Source organism: Zootoca vivipara, chromosome 17, assembly GCF_963506605.1.
Source record: "Zootoca vivipara chromosome 17, rZooViv1.1, whole genome shotgun sequence".
Taxonomy (NCBI): Eukaryota; Metazoa; Chordata; class Lepidosauria; order Squamata; family Lacertidae; genus Zootoca; species Zootoca vivipara.
In genome coordinates this window covers 23,851,468-23,869,889 of record NC_083292.1, presented here as the reverse complement: position 1 = coordinate 23,869,889, position 18,422 = coordinate 23,851,468, and the positions used below count along the sequence as shown (strand labels likewise).

Sequence of the window (18,422 nt, the reverse complement as noted above, 5' to 3'; positions counted from 1 at the left end):
TCGAACGCTGCTTGCGCCTCTGGCGTCCACCTGAACTTCTGCTTGCCTCTCAGGCAGTCCGTGATGGGAGCCGTAACCCGCGAGAAGTTCTTGATGAATTTCCTGTAGAAGTTGGCGAATCCTAGGAGGCGTTGGGCATCTTTGCGCGTCCTGGGGCTGTGCCAGTCCAGGATGGCCTGCACCTTGTCCTTGTCCATCGCCAGCCCCTTGTCTGACAGCTTGTAGCCCAGGAAGTCCACTTCCCTGGTGTGGAACTTGCACTTCTCCAGCTTCACATACAGGTGGTTCTCCTTCAGGCGCTGCAACACCTCCCTGACATCCTTCACATGTTGCACTGGGTCAGCGGAATAGATAAGGATGTCATCCAGGAAGACCAGGCAGTTCTTGAAGAGAAGGGACCCCAGGACGTGGTGCATGAAGGCCTGGAAGCATGCTGAGCCCCCTTGCAACCCGAAGGGCATCACCAGATATTCAAAAGAGCCCAGAGGCGTGAACATCGTGGTTTTCCACTCATCGCCTTCCCGGATCCTGATCAAGTTGTACGCCCCCCTCAGGTCGAGCTTGGTGAAAATCTTGCCCCTGCGTGCCGCTGTCAGGAGATCGTCCACTCTGGGCATGGGGAAAGCCACTGGCTCTGTCACTGAGTTGAGCCGTCTGAAATCCACCACAAGACGGCGCTGTTGCGTGTCTTTCTTGTCCACCCAGAAGACCGGGCTGCCTCCTGCTGCCTTGCTTTCTCTGATGAACCCCCGTTTGAGGTTCTTGTCTATGAACGCACGCAAATCCTCGAGTTCCTGATCTGACATGGCGTACAGCTTGGCTGGGGGTATCGTTGCCCCTGGTACCAGGTTGATCTGGCAGTCGAAAGACCTGTGTGGGGGTAGGTGGTCGGACTCCGCTTCGCTGAAGACCTCCTGCAGGTCCCAGTACTGCTTGGGTATCGCCTCACCCCCTTTGACATGCATGGTGGCCACCGTGGCTATTGGAGGCCCCTCCCCTGGTTGGTGCTGCATGCAATGTTCCAGACAAAAGTCCGACCCAAACGTGATGCATCTCTGGTGCCAACTTATGGAGGGGTCGTGGCGCGCCAGCCAGCTCATGCCCAAAACGATGGGGGGGTCTGAGATGGTTGTGACGTTGAAAGCCAGTGTCTCTGAGTGCCTTCCCACCGTCATTCTCATGGGGGGGGGGGTTGATGAGTGATGGCCCCTCCCAGCAACTCTCTGCCGTCAATGGTGGCTACGTGCAGGGGAAAATCCAGCTGCAGAAGCTGGATCTGGTGCTCTTCTGCAAAGTTTCTCGAGAAGAAGTTGGCTGAGGCACCACTGTCAATTAAGGCGAGGACAGTCAGGGGATAGCCATTTGGGAGCGTTAGCGTGACTTCTAGAACCACTCCTGCTCTGGGAGGGGTGGGCTGGCTCTGCTCCTCTCTGTGCGGGTGGGCGGGCTGGGGCTGTTGTCTGCTGACTGTGCCTGGCTGCTGCCCCTTGTCTCCTGCAGCCAGGCTGTCTCGTTTCCCTGCTGTGGTGCTGCTTCAGTGGGGGAAGGTACAACCGTTCCCGCCTTTCCTTGCCACTCTCTGCGATGAGGGCAGTCTCTGACGCGATGCCGGGGGGAGTTGCAGAGAAAGCAATTCCCGCCCCTTCCCTCCTTGCGTCTTGGCGCCGCCGGGGTTTGAAAAGCCCGCGCGCGCGCTCCACCGATCTCCATCGGTTCTGGCTCTGGGCTTGGTCTGGGCGGGTCTGGGGGTGGTCCCTGGGGTGGGGTTTGGTGATGTGGTCTGTCCTGGGAGCGTGGGAACCAAGGTTTTGCTGCGCGCGTCGCTTGTTTGTCATACCATCTGGATTCCTGTCTCACCCCCACCGCTAGCGCCGCTTTGCTTAACTCATCCATAGTCCGCGGTCTAGGACCTCTTGCCAGCTCATCCTTAACATCTGCATGCAAACCCAGGTAGAAGGCTGATTTCACTGGCTCACTTTGCAGATCCCACCCCAGTTTGTGCACCAGCATGGTGAATCTCGCCCAGTAGTCCCTCACTGTCGATTTTCCTTGTGTTAAGTTATGAAGCTCCTGTTTAGTGGCCTCCATTTCACTGTCACTAGCGTACATTATTTTTAAAGCTTCTAGAAATAATTTTGCGTTCTTCATGCAAGGATTTTTTTGCGCGATGAGCGGTCTTACCCATTCCCGGGCGGCCCCCGTCAAATGCTCTATGATAAAGGAGACTCTGTGCGCGTCATCTGGGAATTCTGCTGCATGCAATTCCAGCGCATAATTTATTTCTGTCTCGAATCCTAGGTACTCCCTAGGGTCGCCGCTAAACTTGGTGACTAGGCTCTGTCCCCTTCTCACTTGGACTAGCTGCGGCTGGGGCGCCCCCCCACCTCTAGCGGCTTTCTCCTCTTCCAACTTTTTCTGCAGGTCCAATACCATCACCCTTAGCTGTTTCTCAGTCTCCTCTTTTGTCCTCACCTGGTCCACCAGCTTGTTCAGCTCCTCCTGCGCCCCTCGCGCTTCCTCCTGAGCGGCATGCAATTGCTGCTGTGCCTGCGCTGTGAGGTTCCGTAGCTCCTGCTTCGCTGCTTCGGCCTCCAGCCTCCACTGCTCAGCCTCTTGAGCGCTCATCGCTGCACTCCAAAGTAGCCAAAAAAAGATTCGGAGGTTGCTGTCAGAGGGCCTGATATGGCTACTCTAGAGTAACGACTCCAGCATGGTCTTTTAAGGCTTTTATTAAGTGCTGATTATTTACAGTGTTCAGAGCAGTAAAAATGCATCCTTAAGGTGAGGTGTCAGAACCTCCGAATGGCGATTGGCGCGTTTTCTTCCAGCACCAAAGCTTTGGCAGACCCAACCTCTTCCCCCTACGTTTGCGTCGCAATTCGGGAGTTGGGGGGATTGGCCTCCCCCCCCGTGCGTCCAACTTCCTGTCCCACCTGAGGCATGGGCTCCACAACCTTGCCTGAGCCTCGGACACCACTTCCTGACTCTCCGCTGGAGGCAGAGCTCTCCTTACTCTCTCCAGCGCTTGGGGATGGGCTGGAACTTAAGATGGGAGGGACTTCCCTGTATCCCTTGTCCCTCACAGAGGCCAAAGGTTCTACGGACTGTGAACAGCTGGCTGGTTTGCAAGCAACAGCCTGTGATCTGCTGGAAAGTTTCAGAACCATTGATACTATCTCTACTTGGCTCTAGACTCTAATTATTATTTTTCCAGACAGTAGAAATCAAGGATTTTTTTTTATCAGGGCTGGATCAAACCAGCTAATGCGATTCTGGCTTATGACACAATGGTTTTCATAATTTGGGGCTGGTTCTAATGATGATGCTTGAGCTAGAGAAAAATACTTCTATTTTTCCTCATCCAGCACATTAGAACAGGAAGACGGCAGTTATTAAAATATATGTATGTGCTTTGATTTGCAGAACAAATAAACAAAATTCTGGCCAAGACCCTCCGGGTCCATCCGTCCATCCCATTCCCCCCACACACAGTTGGCCCATCCGAGGAATCAAGTTTGAGAACCTCTGATCTAGGCTAGACATTCTGTGGCAAAGCAAATCCCATTAGAGAATTATGTGCGGATTTAAAATCACCTCCTTTTGTCTGCTGAAACATCCTGCTGATTAATTTTAGGAAATGGTATCCAGATTTCAGTGCTTGCGAGGAAGAAAAATCTCCTCTCCCTTCATATTCTTGCAAAATTAACTGTTGTCTCTCTGCTTGGGTGCCATTCCTATGCATCGGAATTGTCAAAAGGCCACTCTACTCACCGACTGTTTAGGCATCGTTTCCTGAAAGCACCGTCCGAGGGGCTTCTGGGTGGGGGGCCGGGTATAAGCGGGTTTGGGAGCAGGGTGCTGGATCAGGTGTTGCTGGCTGCCCGGCCCACTTCCCTCCGAGCTGAGGCTGTCGATCCGGTGGACTTGCACTGAGGCGTCCGGGGGGTGATGTACCCGGACATTGACCAGCGGCTGGTGCACCTGAACTAGAGGGCAAAAAGGTGAGCTATCTGGCCATTCGCTCTGACCTGCAAGCACCTGGGAAATCTAAAAAATGATGGGCAGTCCGGCATGTACGGAGGCAAATGCACCCCTGCACGTGGCCAAAGGCTCTTGTGTTTGCGTAATGCTGGTATGGGGAACCTTTGGCCCTCGAGTCATTGCTGGACTACGACTCCCATCATCCCTGGCCTTGTCTGTCAGCTTCCTCCTCTTTAGGCTCAGTAGAACTCAGCAGAAGGAAGGTGACAAAAAGTGAAGTGATTTGCCTACATCTGTTCTCTGGCGCCACCTACTGTTTGCCTCCCTGCCTCCCACCCTACTAATCCCAAAATGCACCAGACCACTAGGAGAGGGGGCAAGGCCTCCTCTGCGGTTAGTATAGAAACACAGACATCTAGCTCCTTAGCAGGCTAGTAAAATTATTGTGTGGCTTTTCCTTTTCTGTGTTGATTTTATTAGTGACTTTTATGGGTTTATTTACTAGGCTGCAAGAGAGGCAGCTGCTAGAAGCAGTTGCCGTTTTGTTAGCTGCTAGGTCACATATATATTAACATGGTGACCCCAGCAAATTCCTCAAATCTGTGGTCCTTTTCCGAAAAGAACAGTGATGGAGTTTAAGCCTGTTTGGAAATTCCACCAGCTGATCTCACAGACGTCTCCTTTAGCCACAAGTGTTGTGGGAGCTGCAGGTGGTCATTCTTAACATGGTCAGAGGCACCCCTTTTCTGTCATTTGCTTACCTACCACCTTACGAGTTCCAGCTGCTGGGCAAGAGGTAAGCAGGACTGGGCCACTGAGCCTGCCGTCACCTAGACAAAAGTGCTTCTGAGCACGTGCAGAGTGCTTCTTTCTCTTAACAACGAACAGCGGAATTTAGAGGAAGGGCTGTGCGATGCCGGGGTGGATCGCAGGACAGGAATAGGTCTCAGCAATTTGCCACTGAGAAGTTAAGCACCGATGCCGGGGGGACTAGAAAAAGCACTCTGTGCATGCTTGAGAATCTTACTTCACCACACAAGTTCCCACAATTGGCTTCAAATTATGCCTCTGTGGTCTCCTAACTACCCACAATTCCCCCATGGTGATCAGTGTCCTTCTCAAAGCAGAATCCACCCCTACCCCCACAGAAATGCCCCTTCTTGGGTACCTTCGGATGAATGTTGTCCAGGGCCCAGAGGCACCATGAAGGTGGAATGGCTGACGGTGCCTTTCGAGCCGGGCCCGGAGGCCGTGTCCCCGTGGCCGTCCGAGATGAGCTGGACTGCGTAGATGGCGTGCTTGCTGGAGCCCGTCTCCATGGCGAGGCCCTCACCGGGCAGTCGGGCCTGCTGGCCTTGGCTCTGGCGGCCGGCTGGCACTTGGCAGAATCGCCCTGTGAACTCCGGAGGGCACAAGCAATGGTTCCCAGATGTACACTGCCCACCGTTCATGCAGGGCAGAGGGCAAACCACTGCGGGGGGGGGGGAGAGAGAGAAACAGAGAGGGGAAGCATTAATTTGAGATGCATCAAACCCTGTGATAATTCAAACAGTGCTTAATATGGGTGTGGTACTGCCTCAAGTTGCATGTTTAAATCTCTCTGACTATGGTTCATACAAACTGTAAAATCTCTGACTTCAGACCCTTCTATTTTCCCGGGACAGTCCTGGATTTACAGAAGCCATCCCAGTTTCCGGGTAGTTAGGTTAGGAGAACACAGAGGCTTAATTTGATCCTGGAATGTCCTGCTTTTCCTTAGGACAGTGATGGGCAACCTTTTGAGCTTGGTGTGTCAAAATTCGCCTCGAGAAAAAAACCATAATTTCACGATATTTATAGTTTAAATAACAAAAATGTATAATTGTAATATATAACTGTATTTAATAAACAAAAAACTAATTATTTAACCAAACCAAACCAAAAAACCCTTATTTATCACAAAGTGTCCAGAGTTGTTGAGCTTTTTGGGGGGAGCTGCTGACCAAAGTTTTGGAGGTTTTTTGGGGGGTTGCAAAAGTTGCTTTGCTTTTTTGGGGGGGTGCCCCAAAGCTGCTGCGCTTTTGGGGGGGAAGAGAACAGAAATAAATGATGAATAATACCTTCGCTGGAACTAACACGCAGCACCGACATAGTCTGCCAAAGTGCCAAAAAACCCAGCACAGAACGGGTTAAAAAACGAACGCTGTTACACCCAATCATCATCTGCCAAAGCGCCAGAAAAAACAGCACAGAAAGGGTTAAAAAACCAATCTCTGGCTACCAGCAACAACAACAACAACAAAAGATCCAGGTTTTAACAGCAGAGATAAGCTGTAGCGTGAGGAGGAGCAGGAGAACAAATGGCGTGAATGGGTCGATGGGGCGCGTGCCAGCAGTGAGGGCTCTGCGTGTCACGTCTGACACACGTGTCATAGGTTCGCCATCACTGCCTTAGGACGTCCCTATTTTCATCGGATAAATGTTGGAGGGTATGGAGTTATGTGAACCCCCCCCCCCCCCGGAGCCAAGGAGATATGTAACTATACAACATTTAGAAGACATCTGAAGGCAGCCCTGTATAGGGAAGTTTTTTTAATGTTTAATTATGTTTTTCTATTCCGTATTTTTCTGTGTACAGTATAAGACGAACCCTACTTTTTGAGCCCAAAATTAAGAAATAAATAATTGCAACATTCTGTGTATCACAGGACCCCCAATTTTAAACTTAAAAAAATGGGGGGGGTATAGTCTTATACATGGAAAAATACAGTACGTTGGAAGCTTCCCAGAATAGCTGGGGCAACCCAGTCCGATAGGTGAGGTATAAGTAATAATAAAATTATCGGAGAAATGTTAGAAGGTACGCGCTACTTTGGAGGGTGTATGTTTATGTATATGTACGGTTTTATGTTGCACAAGTGCCTGTCAGGAACTTTAAAAAACATGTCTGCCACTTCTTCATCGAATGACTCCCCAGCTCCCAGGGTGCTCCCTTTCCCAGAAAACGAACCTTTGCACAAAGAGCTGGGAGAAAGACGTTTCCAGCTACCAGGATTGAGAGAACAACAATTCAGCCTCTTTGAATTCCAAGGGCTGAGTCAGCAGCCGGGAAGCTGGCAAACATGCCCTCTCCAACGCACACACTCATCCCCAGACAACAGTCAGCAGTTGCAGGCTGGTCCTGCCCAAACGCCACCCTCCATTCACATAAACAAATAAAAGGGCAGGGCATGGTGCCCAGCTACGGAAGGGCCGACCCAAGGGACATTTTTTATTCCCCTTGGGGAGGGTGCGTGGAAATTCCTTGGCTGCCTTAAGTCCAACCTGTCACACACTGTGGCCTAAAGTTGGCCTCCTGGCAGATATCACTTTGCCAGGAAGTCTGTTCTGTACAATGTAGGAATCGGGGCTTTAATGTGGTGGCACATGGCCTTTGGAGCTTCTTCTTATAACAGGGGTCAGCAAACTTTTTCAGCAGGGGGCCAGTCCACTGTCCCTCAGACCTTGGGGGGGGGGGCGGACTATATTTTGAAAAAAAATAATGAACGAATTCCTATGCCCCACAAATAACCCAGAGATGCATTTTAAATAAAAGGACACATTCTACTCATGTAAAAACATGCTGATTCCTGGACCGTCCGCGGGCCAGATTGAGAAGGCGTTTGGGCCGCATCCGGACCCCGGGCCTTAGTTTGGGGGACCCCTGTCCTATAACATATAAGTTAGGCAGATAAGAATATAGGTGGGTGAGGCCCATCAGCAGCCGGTCCTCACAGCGGCCAGACAGACAGTCCCCAAGCAAGACCTAAGCAGGACCGTACTCTCCTCATCGATGAATCTGTACCTTCCGACATTCCTCAGATGAAAATTGGGACAATTCTCACTCCCCCACCGACGTGACTCTCCTCAACCTCCCCGCTTTGAGTCCCCCTACCCCACCCCACAGAGCATTTCCTAGCCACCACAACGCTAACAGGACGCAGCACACACAAACTCCACCGTCCTGAGAAAACAACCACCCTTAATTCCTATTTTGGGTCATTCCATATCAAGTGATCCATTTATTTATTTATTTACACTGGTTGAATAATCAAAACTAAATTTAATTCTTAAAATCTTAAATCTTAAAATAGAAAGGGGCCAAACCATCATCGCAAGAGGTGTTGAAATTTTGGGAGGTTGGATAGTTACGATGGAGTGGTCTTGGGGGTGGGGTGCACATTTTTATTTATTATTATTAGTTTGTTTAAAACAAACAAACATAGCATACTTTCTGCCATGCTACAGCTTGAAGGAGCGTCTCCACTCGCATTGTTCTGCCCGGACACTGAGGTCCAGCGGCGAGGGCCTTCTGGTGGTTCCCTCGCTACGAGAAGCCAAGTTACAGGGAACCAGTCAGAGGGCCTTCTCGGTAGTGGCACCCACCCTGTGGAACGCCCTACCACTAGAGGTCAAAGAGAACAACAATTACCAGACCTTTAGAAGGCATCTTAAGGCAGCCCTGTTTAGGGAAGCTTTTAATGTTTGATGGATTTCTGTATTTTAATGTTTTGTTGGAAGCCGCCCAGGGTGGCTGGGGGAACCCAGCCAGATGGGCGGGGCATAAATAATAAATTGTTGTTGTTGTTGTTGTTGTTGTTGTTGTTATATTATTATTAACACATTTGTTTTTTATTATTAACATGCAGTGTAAGTGGTCAAATTTAATTAAAAATATACTAACAAACAAACAAAAGGTGTATAATAATAAAAAAATTCCTTCAGTAGCACCTTAAAGACCAACTAAGTTTTTATTTTGGTATGAGCTTTCGTGTGCATGCACACTTCTTCAGATTCTTCAGATACAAAAGGTGTGCAAGTCAGTAACTGGTATTCAGAGGCATATCACTCTAATATCTCTGCTCTCACCACTTCTGGCTACTAGTGTCGTCTCCAGAGAAAGAGGCAGTGGTGAATACTTCTGAATACCAGTCGCTGAAAGCCACAGGAGGGGTGTGTTGTTGTTGAACTCAGGCCCTGCTTTCAGGCTTCCCACAAGCATCTTGTGGTCCATCCATGATCTCTTCAATTCTGTGAGTCTATGACCTGGTTAGCCACTGTGAGAACAGAATGCTAGATTGTTGACCACTGGACTGATCCAGCAGGATGATGATGATGATGATGATGATTTCCCCAACCACTCTGGGCGGCTTACAGAATATCTAAAAATACTGTATAACAACCCTGTGACCCTCCAGATGTTGTTGGACTCCAATCCCCATCACCCCCAGGCAGCATAGCCAACAATTCAGGGACTGTGGGGGCACAAACCACAGGGAAGTTCTCAAAATAGGGAGGGAACCTGGTTTGGAGGAGCCCCCAAGAGGGAAACAGGACAGGTTGGGATATATAAACATGAGTAACTCCTTGACTCAGAAGCTGGATTGTCTGCAGAATGTCTACAACAATACAATAGCATCCCATAAAATCAGGAGAAGCTGCAGATGTGTGCAGATTTCAAAGCGTGGGCCTAGAGCCAAACCTGGGAATTCTGATCTTTCTCCTGAAGTTCTGGAAACGGCCACAAAGCCAGTATTGTATAAAGTGGGGAGAGGAGGGAGTCTGAACACACCCCAGATTAGGCAAACCCAGACTTTCAGGAAGTTTCATATCAAATATCAAAACTCCTTTCACTGGAAAATGAAAGGAGCTGCCTTGTGAGTCATTGGTCCATCGAGCTTGGTATTTCCTACACTGACTGGCAGGAATTCCCCAGGGTTATAGACGGGGCACATTTCCAGTTTTACCTGGTGATGCCAGAGATCAAATCTGGGACGTTTTCACAGGTACTGTGGTCAAGTCGGGTGTTACCCACCTTACATTTGTGCATATTTCTTACTCAAATAAAAACTTTACAGTCATTTCAGGTGAAATTGAGTGTGTGTAAACCACTGAGCCTAGAGCTTGCTGATCGGAATGTCGGCGGTTCGAATCCCTGTGACGGGGTGAGCTCCCGTTGCTTGGTCCCAGCTCCTGCCAACCTAGCAGTTCGAAAGCACATCAAAATGCAAGTAGATAAATAGGAACCGCTACAGCGGGAAGGTAAACGGCATTTCCATGTGCTACTCTGGTTTGCCAGAAGCGGCTTTGTCATGCTGGCCACATGACCTGGAAGCTATACGCCGGCTCCCTCGGCCAATAATGCGAGATGAGCGCGCAACCCCAGAGTCGGTCACGACTGGACCTAATGGTCAGGGGTCCCTTTACCTTTACCTTTACAAACACACACACACATACCTATAATGCAACTTTCCCCAGCCTAGTTACTGTGTTGGCCCCATTGAACATAGCCGCAAACATACAGCATTTGCTGAAAAGGAACTAAAATGGCTTTTTCTCAACAAGATAGTCTGTCTTTTTTTTCCCACAACTTGACCTTCCAAACATTATTTAGTTAAGCAGCAACCTTAACAGGGAACGCCATATAAAACGTCTAACTGGACAAACAAAATTAAAATGCTTCCCATAGCTAACTGAATCTAAATTTTTGACACCTTCCATTCGTCCTAAAGAGGGAAAAGAACCTTTTCCTTTCTATACAGTGGTGCCTCGCTAGACGAATTTAATTCGTTCCACAGGTCTTTTCTTACAACGAAAAATTCATCTAGCGAATCCCATAGGAATGCATTGAATTTTTTTTGCCCATAGGAACGCATTAATTGAATTTCAATGCATTCCTATGGGAAACCGCGACTCACTAGACGAATTTTCATAAAACGTATTCGTCTAGCGAGGCAACCTCCGCTAGAAAAAACCTTTCGTTAAGCGGAAATTTTGTTAAGCAGGGCATTCGTTAAGCGAGGCACCACTGTACTCAGAAGTTAGGAACATTGGAAGCTCCCTTACAAAGCTTCTTCTAAGAAATGAGGGGTGCTGGAGCTTAGTCACGACACTCACTGGATGACCTTGGGCCAGTCATAGGCTCTCAACCTAACGTATCTCAGACTCACAGGGTTGCTGCAAGGAAGAACTATGCACATCCCTTTAAGCTCCCTGGAGAAAAAAGTGGGATATAAAAGCAATCAATAAATACACTTGCAACCCACACCTACAGGTCTAGAAAATCTGCCCTCAAGCCCCACAGCTTTGAATGTGGCAAGAAAGGCACTCTGCACATGCCCAGCAGCACAGTGTCTCCAATAGCATACACCTCAACTGCCCCAGGAAAACAGGACAGTTTTCTCGCGCAAGAGCACGGTGGCAATGTTGAATGCCACAATTTCACCCCCCAAAGCCCCTGTTTTCGGGGCTGTGATCTCACGCGGGTCATGTGACTCGTCTTGGTTTGGGGCCTGGACATGTTGGAGGGTATATGCAAGCGTGGCTATGTGCAGGAGTTCATCACAAAGCACGTCCCATGAAACCCCTCATCTGCCCGTCTCATAGGCCCCTATAACCAGGGTTCTAGTTGCCCACAGTCCCTGGGAGAAAAAGGTGACTGAGCAGCTGCTTAGGCAGGGAGAAAAGAAGGGGTTGGGCCCAGGAGAACGAGGCCCCAGGCAAAGGCGATGGTGAAATTAGAAAGCTTTATGGTGTGGAGGCAGCTGCCGAACGGAAGTGGGAAACTGGGAGGCTCCAGCCCTCCAAGAGGCTGACCCAGCCACGGATGCAAAGTGCCCTTAGCTTGCCCCTGCCCACGCTCTGGGAATGTGCCAAGCCCCCGTCGCCCCCACCCCCACCCCACGCACACCTTCAGGATATGGCAGGTTACGATTGGGGAGAAGGAAAACGGGGAGAGCAGTCAGGAGAGGGAGCTGGCTATAGAGCAGCAACAAAGAGACGAGAGTGAGAAAGAGAGACACAGACACAGAGACAGAGGGGGAAGCTTGCCTGAGCCAGGAGAGCAAAAAGGACATACCCAGTAGGCCTGTTTTTGGGAAGGGCTGAAGCTCAGCAGGACAGCACCTGCCTTACAAGGGGAGGGAGGGAGGGATTCCCCTAGGTGGAAAGGAACATGTCTTAACCTCGGCCTTTGGCACCTGAGATGCGTGTTTTCAGAACCCAATCTATTCTGGTGATTGGGATCTATTTCAACTGTTTATAATTTTAAGTTTCCTGCTCTGGGACCTGCTGGTGAAGGGCAGGTTAATAATAATAATAATAATAATAATAATAATAGCTACAGTAGTACCTTGGGTTACGTACTCAATCCGTTCCTGGGTGGCATTCGCACCCCAAAAAGTATGCAACCCGACCGTCCATTTTGCGCATGTGCAAAAGCGCGATAGCACACTTCTGCGCATGCATGACCTGCGCAGAACGCTTCTGCACATGTGCAGACCGCGCGTGCAGCGAAAAGCAGCAAAAAATACTTCCGGGCTTGCGGAGTACGCAACCCGAAGCATATGTAACCCGAGGTATGACTGTATTCCAAATCCAGGACACACCCAATTAAGAGACTCCACACTTCCCAGTTTCAGCTTAGACACAATATTTCTCACTGGAATTGGTTAACACATTTAGCTGTGAGCTTCTGAGTTCTGCAAATGCGGGACTCAGTCCTGGAAAGTGTGGGTCGACTGAATGCTCTTAAAACTACTTAGTGAGGTCTGAGTCCATGGCCTTTATTAGCCACATCAGCCTATCTGGTTCAGTCTTGTCCACTCGGACTGGCAGCATCTCTCCAGAGTTTTGGACAGGAAGTCTTCTCCCAGCCCTACCCGGTGATGCCAGGACCAAACACTGCACCTTCTGCACACAAAGCAGGTGCCCTAACACTGGCCTACAGTCCTTCCCCTTGAAGTTAATGAAATCTGAAAGGATCGGGAAAAGCTCTGAAATACTTTTCTAGCCTTTTTAAGAATGTGCGGTCCTAGCTAAGGCAATGCCTCCTGGGGACTTGGCTGTCCCAAAAGTTCGGGTATCCCAGACTGGAGAGGTTATAGGGAGGGACCCCTCTGCAGAGAGTAATCAACCAGGCCAGGAAGGCTCCTTCCCACGCTGGCCGGCCTCCTTCCCAAGCTGCAGAAAGTCAACAAACGCTGCAGTTTTTGGCTCATATTGGGTATCTTGAGCCTTTGTGCGAAGAAAAACAAAACATGGGGGTGGTGGGAAGACGATCAAGGAAGGAAACAGGACTCCAAATCCAAAATGCTCAGGAGGGAGGGAAGGAGGGAAGGTTCGGAATGTAGAAGGAGGAAGAGGGGGGTGCCGCTTCTGGGCTAGACCAGAACAGGACTTGGACTGGTTCGGAGCCCTCGCTCTCTGCGTACTCCCAGAGGCCCCACCTCTCCAGCTCTTGGCTAGCGAGATGGGCTCACAGGCCAAAGTTTCCACCTCTGGATTCCATTAGCTGAAGGACGTTCCCTTCCACCGCTCCCCTCTTCCACTCTGAACAAAGATTACGCTTGCCAAGGAGAGACCCTGCTTTTCGCCCAGAGCCACTAGGCGATTTAAAAGGGGGGGGGGATTTTTGGCAGTCACATACTAGTCCAGCTGGAAAAGAAATCTTTGCAGTGAAGGAGAAGGCTGCTGCGAGCAAAGCCAGCCTGCCTATGAATGGCAATGCCCATCAACTTAGGGAAGGGGGTGGGGCAGCCCCTCAAATATTTTAAGGGGGGGGCAAAGAGACCTCAGTCCCTAGGAGTTGGCTCCTATGGTTTGCATAAAGAGAAGTTCAGGGACTCGTGGCAGCTTGAAACCACACGTGTCAACTTGAATGCCAGGGCTAGAAACAGATCCTGATGTTTAAACCCTCAGGCTAAAAATGCCTAGGAAGCCAGTATTGTCTGCTCTGACTAGCAGCAGCTCTCCAGGTTCTTGGGCAGAGAAGGGTCTTCCCCAATGCTTCCTACTTGACCCTTTGCAAGAGATCGAGCCTTCTGCATGCAAAGCAGGTGCTCTGTCACTGAACTGCACTCCATTCACCTGCACTCCAATTCCCCTGCCTTATGGTTTCCCCTTCTTTGCCCAAGTACCGCCAGCTTATCCACTTCAAAATAGGGCTAGACAAATTATGAGGCTAGTGGTGGTGTTCTAGTGTTATCGGATTGCCAATTTCAGGGTGTCTGTGTCATCAAAAACTACCGTTAAGTATGTAAGTTTGCAGAAGGACAAAAAGGAAAAAAATTGTAGTGGTCGTGGAATGATGGGCGGTTTTGAGGAGGGGGCGTGAAGGAAACAGAAAACCAGGAAAGCGGGCATATGAAACGGAATATTCTAGAAGAGGAAGCATGGCGGGAACCCTGAAAAGGAGCATGCTGCAACACTTTGTTGCAGGCCTCACTTGTCATGCCTAACAGCCATTTACAGGCCCATCACTTTCTCCCTCTCTCTCTCTCTCTCTCTCTCTCTCATCTAATACTGTACTAGAACTCAGGAGCCATCCTAGGAAGGTGAATGTTGGAAGATTAAGGACAGACAAAAGGAAAGTATATTGTCACACAGCACACAGTTAAATCTATGGTATCTACTCCAACAAGAAGTCACCAACTTGGAGGGCTTTAGAAGAGAATTAGACAAATTCATGGAGGATCAGTCTATTGGTGGCTACAATGGCCACAATGGCTATGTTCCACCTCGACCGCTTGAGGCACAGGCCTCTCCTCTGAACACCAGTTCTGGGAATTGCAAATGGGGAGAGTGTTGTTGTTGCACCCATGTCCTGCTTGCAGACTCACCTTGGAGCATCTTGGTTGGCCACCGTGAGTAAATGGGACTTAGCCCTGACCATTTACAACCTGGTCCTCGTTCTTAAAACAACAACAACCCTGTATTTCAATTGTTTTATGTTGTGCCTTAATTGTGGTTCCTTTCTCCTCCTCCTCCTCCTGATGGGCCACCCATGAGTTTGAGTTACGGAGCAGCTATATAAATTGTAGTATGAAGCAGGACTCTTCCTAGGTTGCAGCAAGTCCCGCCGCCCCAAATCTTGGCCTGAAAGTGGGGGAGTTCTGTGTAGCTCAGTCGCTGACTTGTCCTGCCTTCTCAGCAGAGTCAGCTTAATTTCTAAAGAGCGGTTGTTGTGGCCCAGCGTTTTAAAGCAGCCCTGTGTGCCACCTCCGACTGGCACACAGAAAACAAATTCTGGGCAATAGCCATTAGAGATCTCGGGCCCAAAACTAAATCCTATCTAGGCCATTTGGGCTCCTGTTTATCCCTACCTAGCAAGTGTTTTCATAGCCTCTTCACACACTGTTTGTCTTGGAGAGGCAGCCTCTGGACCTGCATGTGTATTTGCTTGGCTAACGGTTCTGATCTGCTGCTGCTGCTGCAGCTCTGAGGCAGCCAGGGCCCCAGAGATGGGCTGGGACATGAGGTAAGGTTTTCCACCAGCCAAAAGCAGTTGAGGAAAGAATGGAGTGGCGGGGGAGAGAGAAAGAGAGAGAGAGAGAGAGAGAGAGAGAGAGAGAGAGAGAGAGAGAGAGAGAGAGAGAGAGAGAGAGAGAGAGAGAGAGAGAGAGGGAGGGAGAGAACAGAGGGAGGGAGGGGCAACAGCAGCGATGTGTGTATGTTTGTTGCTATATGCTATCTGGAAAAGTGCGTAAAAGTTAAGTGCCCTCAAGTGGGCAAGGCCTTTTGGCCTCGATGTTGAAAAACAAACCGTAGGAAGTGCATCTCTTCTTGGGAAAAGCATTCAACTAGGCTGATTATGCCACCAACCCACCTTCCCGGGTTATATTGGGCTTGGATCCTGACACTGGGGGGTGATTTGCCTCCTGCGCTGGGATTGACCAGAGAGCATCGGAGCCCAGTGTGAGCACTTCCATGAACGCACTTCTGCAATGGAGAGGATGTCTCCTTCGCCTGAGCAACATCTGGGGCAAATGAAGGGGTTCGGCGGAGGGAGCGAGCGTTATACCCTTCATTTGAAAGTGGGTAACTTACTCCGGAACACAACAAACTCCCCAAGGGCCCCCTCCCAACCTTTCCCTCGCACCTCTCCCGCCCTGCTTGGAGTGGGGTGTGTGGGGGGAGAAGAGTTCGCCCATCTCACCCACGCGGAAGCCGGAGCCCGTGAGGGTGTCCATGGAGTGCCCGTTCTCTCCGATGAGGGTCATGTTGCTGCCCGGCTTGCAGCTGTCGCGGCACTGGCCCTTCAGGCACGTCCGCTTGCAGATGAGGGGGGCGAAGACCACCTTGAAGCGCTCCCGCGCCAGCGCCGTCCGCTCCGAGGGGCCCGCCGACGACGACGACGAGGCGGCGGCAGCGGCGGAGGCAGAAGCGGCGTCGGCGGCGCCCGGCCAGCCCAGCGCCAGCATCCACAGCACGGCCAGCCCCCGCGAGGGCATCTTGGCGGCCCGCAGGCCAAGCCCGGCGCGGAGGAGCGCAGCGCGCCTCTCGCCTGGCCCCTACGGGGCGCCCCGCGGAAAGCTGCGCGCGAGGCGGTCGAGGGACGGAGCCGCTGGAGCGGAGGGGAGGCGATCCCAGGAGCAGCAGGAGGAGGAGGAGGAAAGGAGGGGCGAAGCGGAGCGGAGGCGGCTCGCCTTCCCGGCCACCGCTGCCAAGGCTGGAGAGCAACGCGCGCCCCGACGGGCCCGCTTCGCTCGCCTCGCAGCCAATCTCCGGCCGGGGGCAGGAATCTGGGAGCGCCGCCAAGAGACGCGGAGCCGGCGGCAGGAGAAGAGAGGAGAGGCGGGTCCCGGCCGGAGAAGGGAACCGCGACGGGACGGGCCGACAGGGGGCGCGGGAAAGAGAGGGAAGGAAGGAAGGAAGGAACATCAGAGGAGGAGGAGGGCAGGTTGGCTAAGGAGCCAGGCAGCGGCGCCAGCAGATATAGGAGCCATACTCGTAGAATTGTGGAGTTGGAAGGGACTCCGAGAGTCATCTAGTCCAACCCCTTGCAGGAATAATATTTTTAACTGCTTATATAGAGCTCTAAAGACAAGAGAAAACGAACACCTAAGAATGAGACCTTATCCACCTGGAAAAGTTTTCTGGAAACAAAAATGCCTTCAATTGTTTCCAGAAAGTTTTGACAGCAGATGTTGTGGCAGAAGCTTCACATAATGTCTTCTTCCTCAAGGCTCCTTCAGTTCGGGGATGGTTTTTTTGGGGGGGGGAGGGTTAATTTGGTTTTTCATAACTTTTGGATAGAATGAGTCTTTTCTCTCTCTTTTTTTGTGTGTGGGCAGGTGCCCTGGAAGCAGCCAGCACATAGATGAATTACAGAACTTCCTACCACAAGGAGTTGTGATGGCCACCATCTTGGATGGCTTTCGAAGGGGATTGGACAAAATCATAGAAGAGAGAAGGTTACCAATGGGATCAGAAGCAACCTGCCTCCGAATACCATAGGCTAGGGAACATGAGAATACCATGGCGCTCCCGGGCTGCTTGTGGGCTTCCCACATTTGGTTAACCACTGGGAGAACATCATGTTGGCCTAGATAGCTCAATGGCCTGACTGAAGTCTTAGGCCCAGTCACAAAAGAGAGGCTGATAACTTGGGGAAAGCGACCATTGCTGTTCCCTGCATGCCGCCATTTTGAGCAGCATGGTTAGGGAACCAATCTGTACAGTATATGAAAGAATGTGTGTAGGTTCCTTTCAATCTCATTGTTCAAATTTAAATAGGGTCAGCCAAGGCTGGAGAGTCAAGTGGTGAAGGTGACTCACAAGTAAGCCCATCACTCAGCGCCTCCATGGGCTTCTGTCTCCACTCTGATAGCCTAAGACATTCTGGCTGTGAATGTCATTTCTTCAGCTCTACCACCTGCTACCCTCCAAAGGTCTCCTGCTTCTTCAAGAACAAAAAAAATAATATCTTCCGGCATCTTGAAAGACTAAGTCATTTAATTGTTAAGCGTTTGTTGACCAGCATCAGGTGTATGTCTGAAGACTCTTGGCTCTTTTGTGCTGCTTCCTAGTAACATGGCCAAGGTAAAGGGGCCCCTGACCATCAGGTCCAGTCGTGTCCGACTCTGGGGTTGCGGCGCTCATCTCGCTCCAGAGGCCGAGGGAGTCGGCGTTTGTCCGCAGACAGCTTCCGGGTCATGTGGCCAGCATGACAAAGCTGCTTCTGGCGAACCAGAGCAGCGCATAGAAATGCCGTTTACCTTCCCGCCGGAGCGGTCCCTATTTATCTACTTGCACTTTGATGTGCTTTCAAACTGCTAGGTGGGCAGGAGCTGGGACCGAGCAACGGGAGCTCACCCTGTTGCAGGGATTCGAACCGCCAACCTTCTGATCAGCAAGCCCTAGATTCTGTGGTTTAACCCACAGCGCCACCTGGGTCCAAACATGACCAAAGACCCATCCAAACTTGCCCGCAAAATCCACACTTTGCATAATCTCAGTTTGTCCACTGGCAGCCCATCCCTGAGCAGTTTATATTTGGATGAGATTTTAACCGGAGTTTCCATGCCCATTCTCCCTTTTCCACTGTTTGCTGTTTCAAGCAACTCTGCAGAACCTGCTCCACCTCAAAAACAACCACTTTAAAAAAAGAAGGGCACCCATGGAAAACTAGTAGGAGCACTCTT

General features: G+C 50.6%; 1 protein-coding gene across 1 annotated transcript in view; it reads right to left on the bottom strand.

Moving 5' to 3' along the window:
• LTBP3 (latent transforming growth factor beta binding protein 3) overlaps positions 1–16,533 on the bottom strand; it is a 50,867-nt gene extending 34,334 nt beyond the window's left edge. Inside the window, exons 1-3 of the mRNA XM_060269923.1 lie at positions 15,935–16,533; positions 5,150–5,452; positions 3,772–3,986 (exon numbers count right to left, since the gene is read on the bottom strand). Of these exons, the coding sequence (XP_060125906.1) occupies positions 3,772–3,986; positions 5,150–5,452; positions 15,935–16,229 (813 nt within the window). The 5' untranslated portion in view covers positions 16,230–16,533. The remainder of the gene's footprint in view (positions 1–3,771; positions 3,987–5,149; positions 5,453–15,934) is intronic.
• Between the last annotated feature and the right edge of the window lie 1,889 nt (positions 16,534–18,422).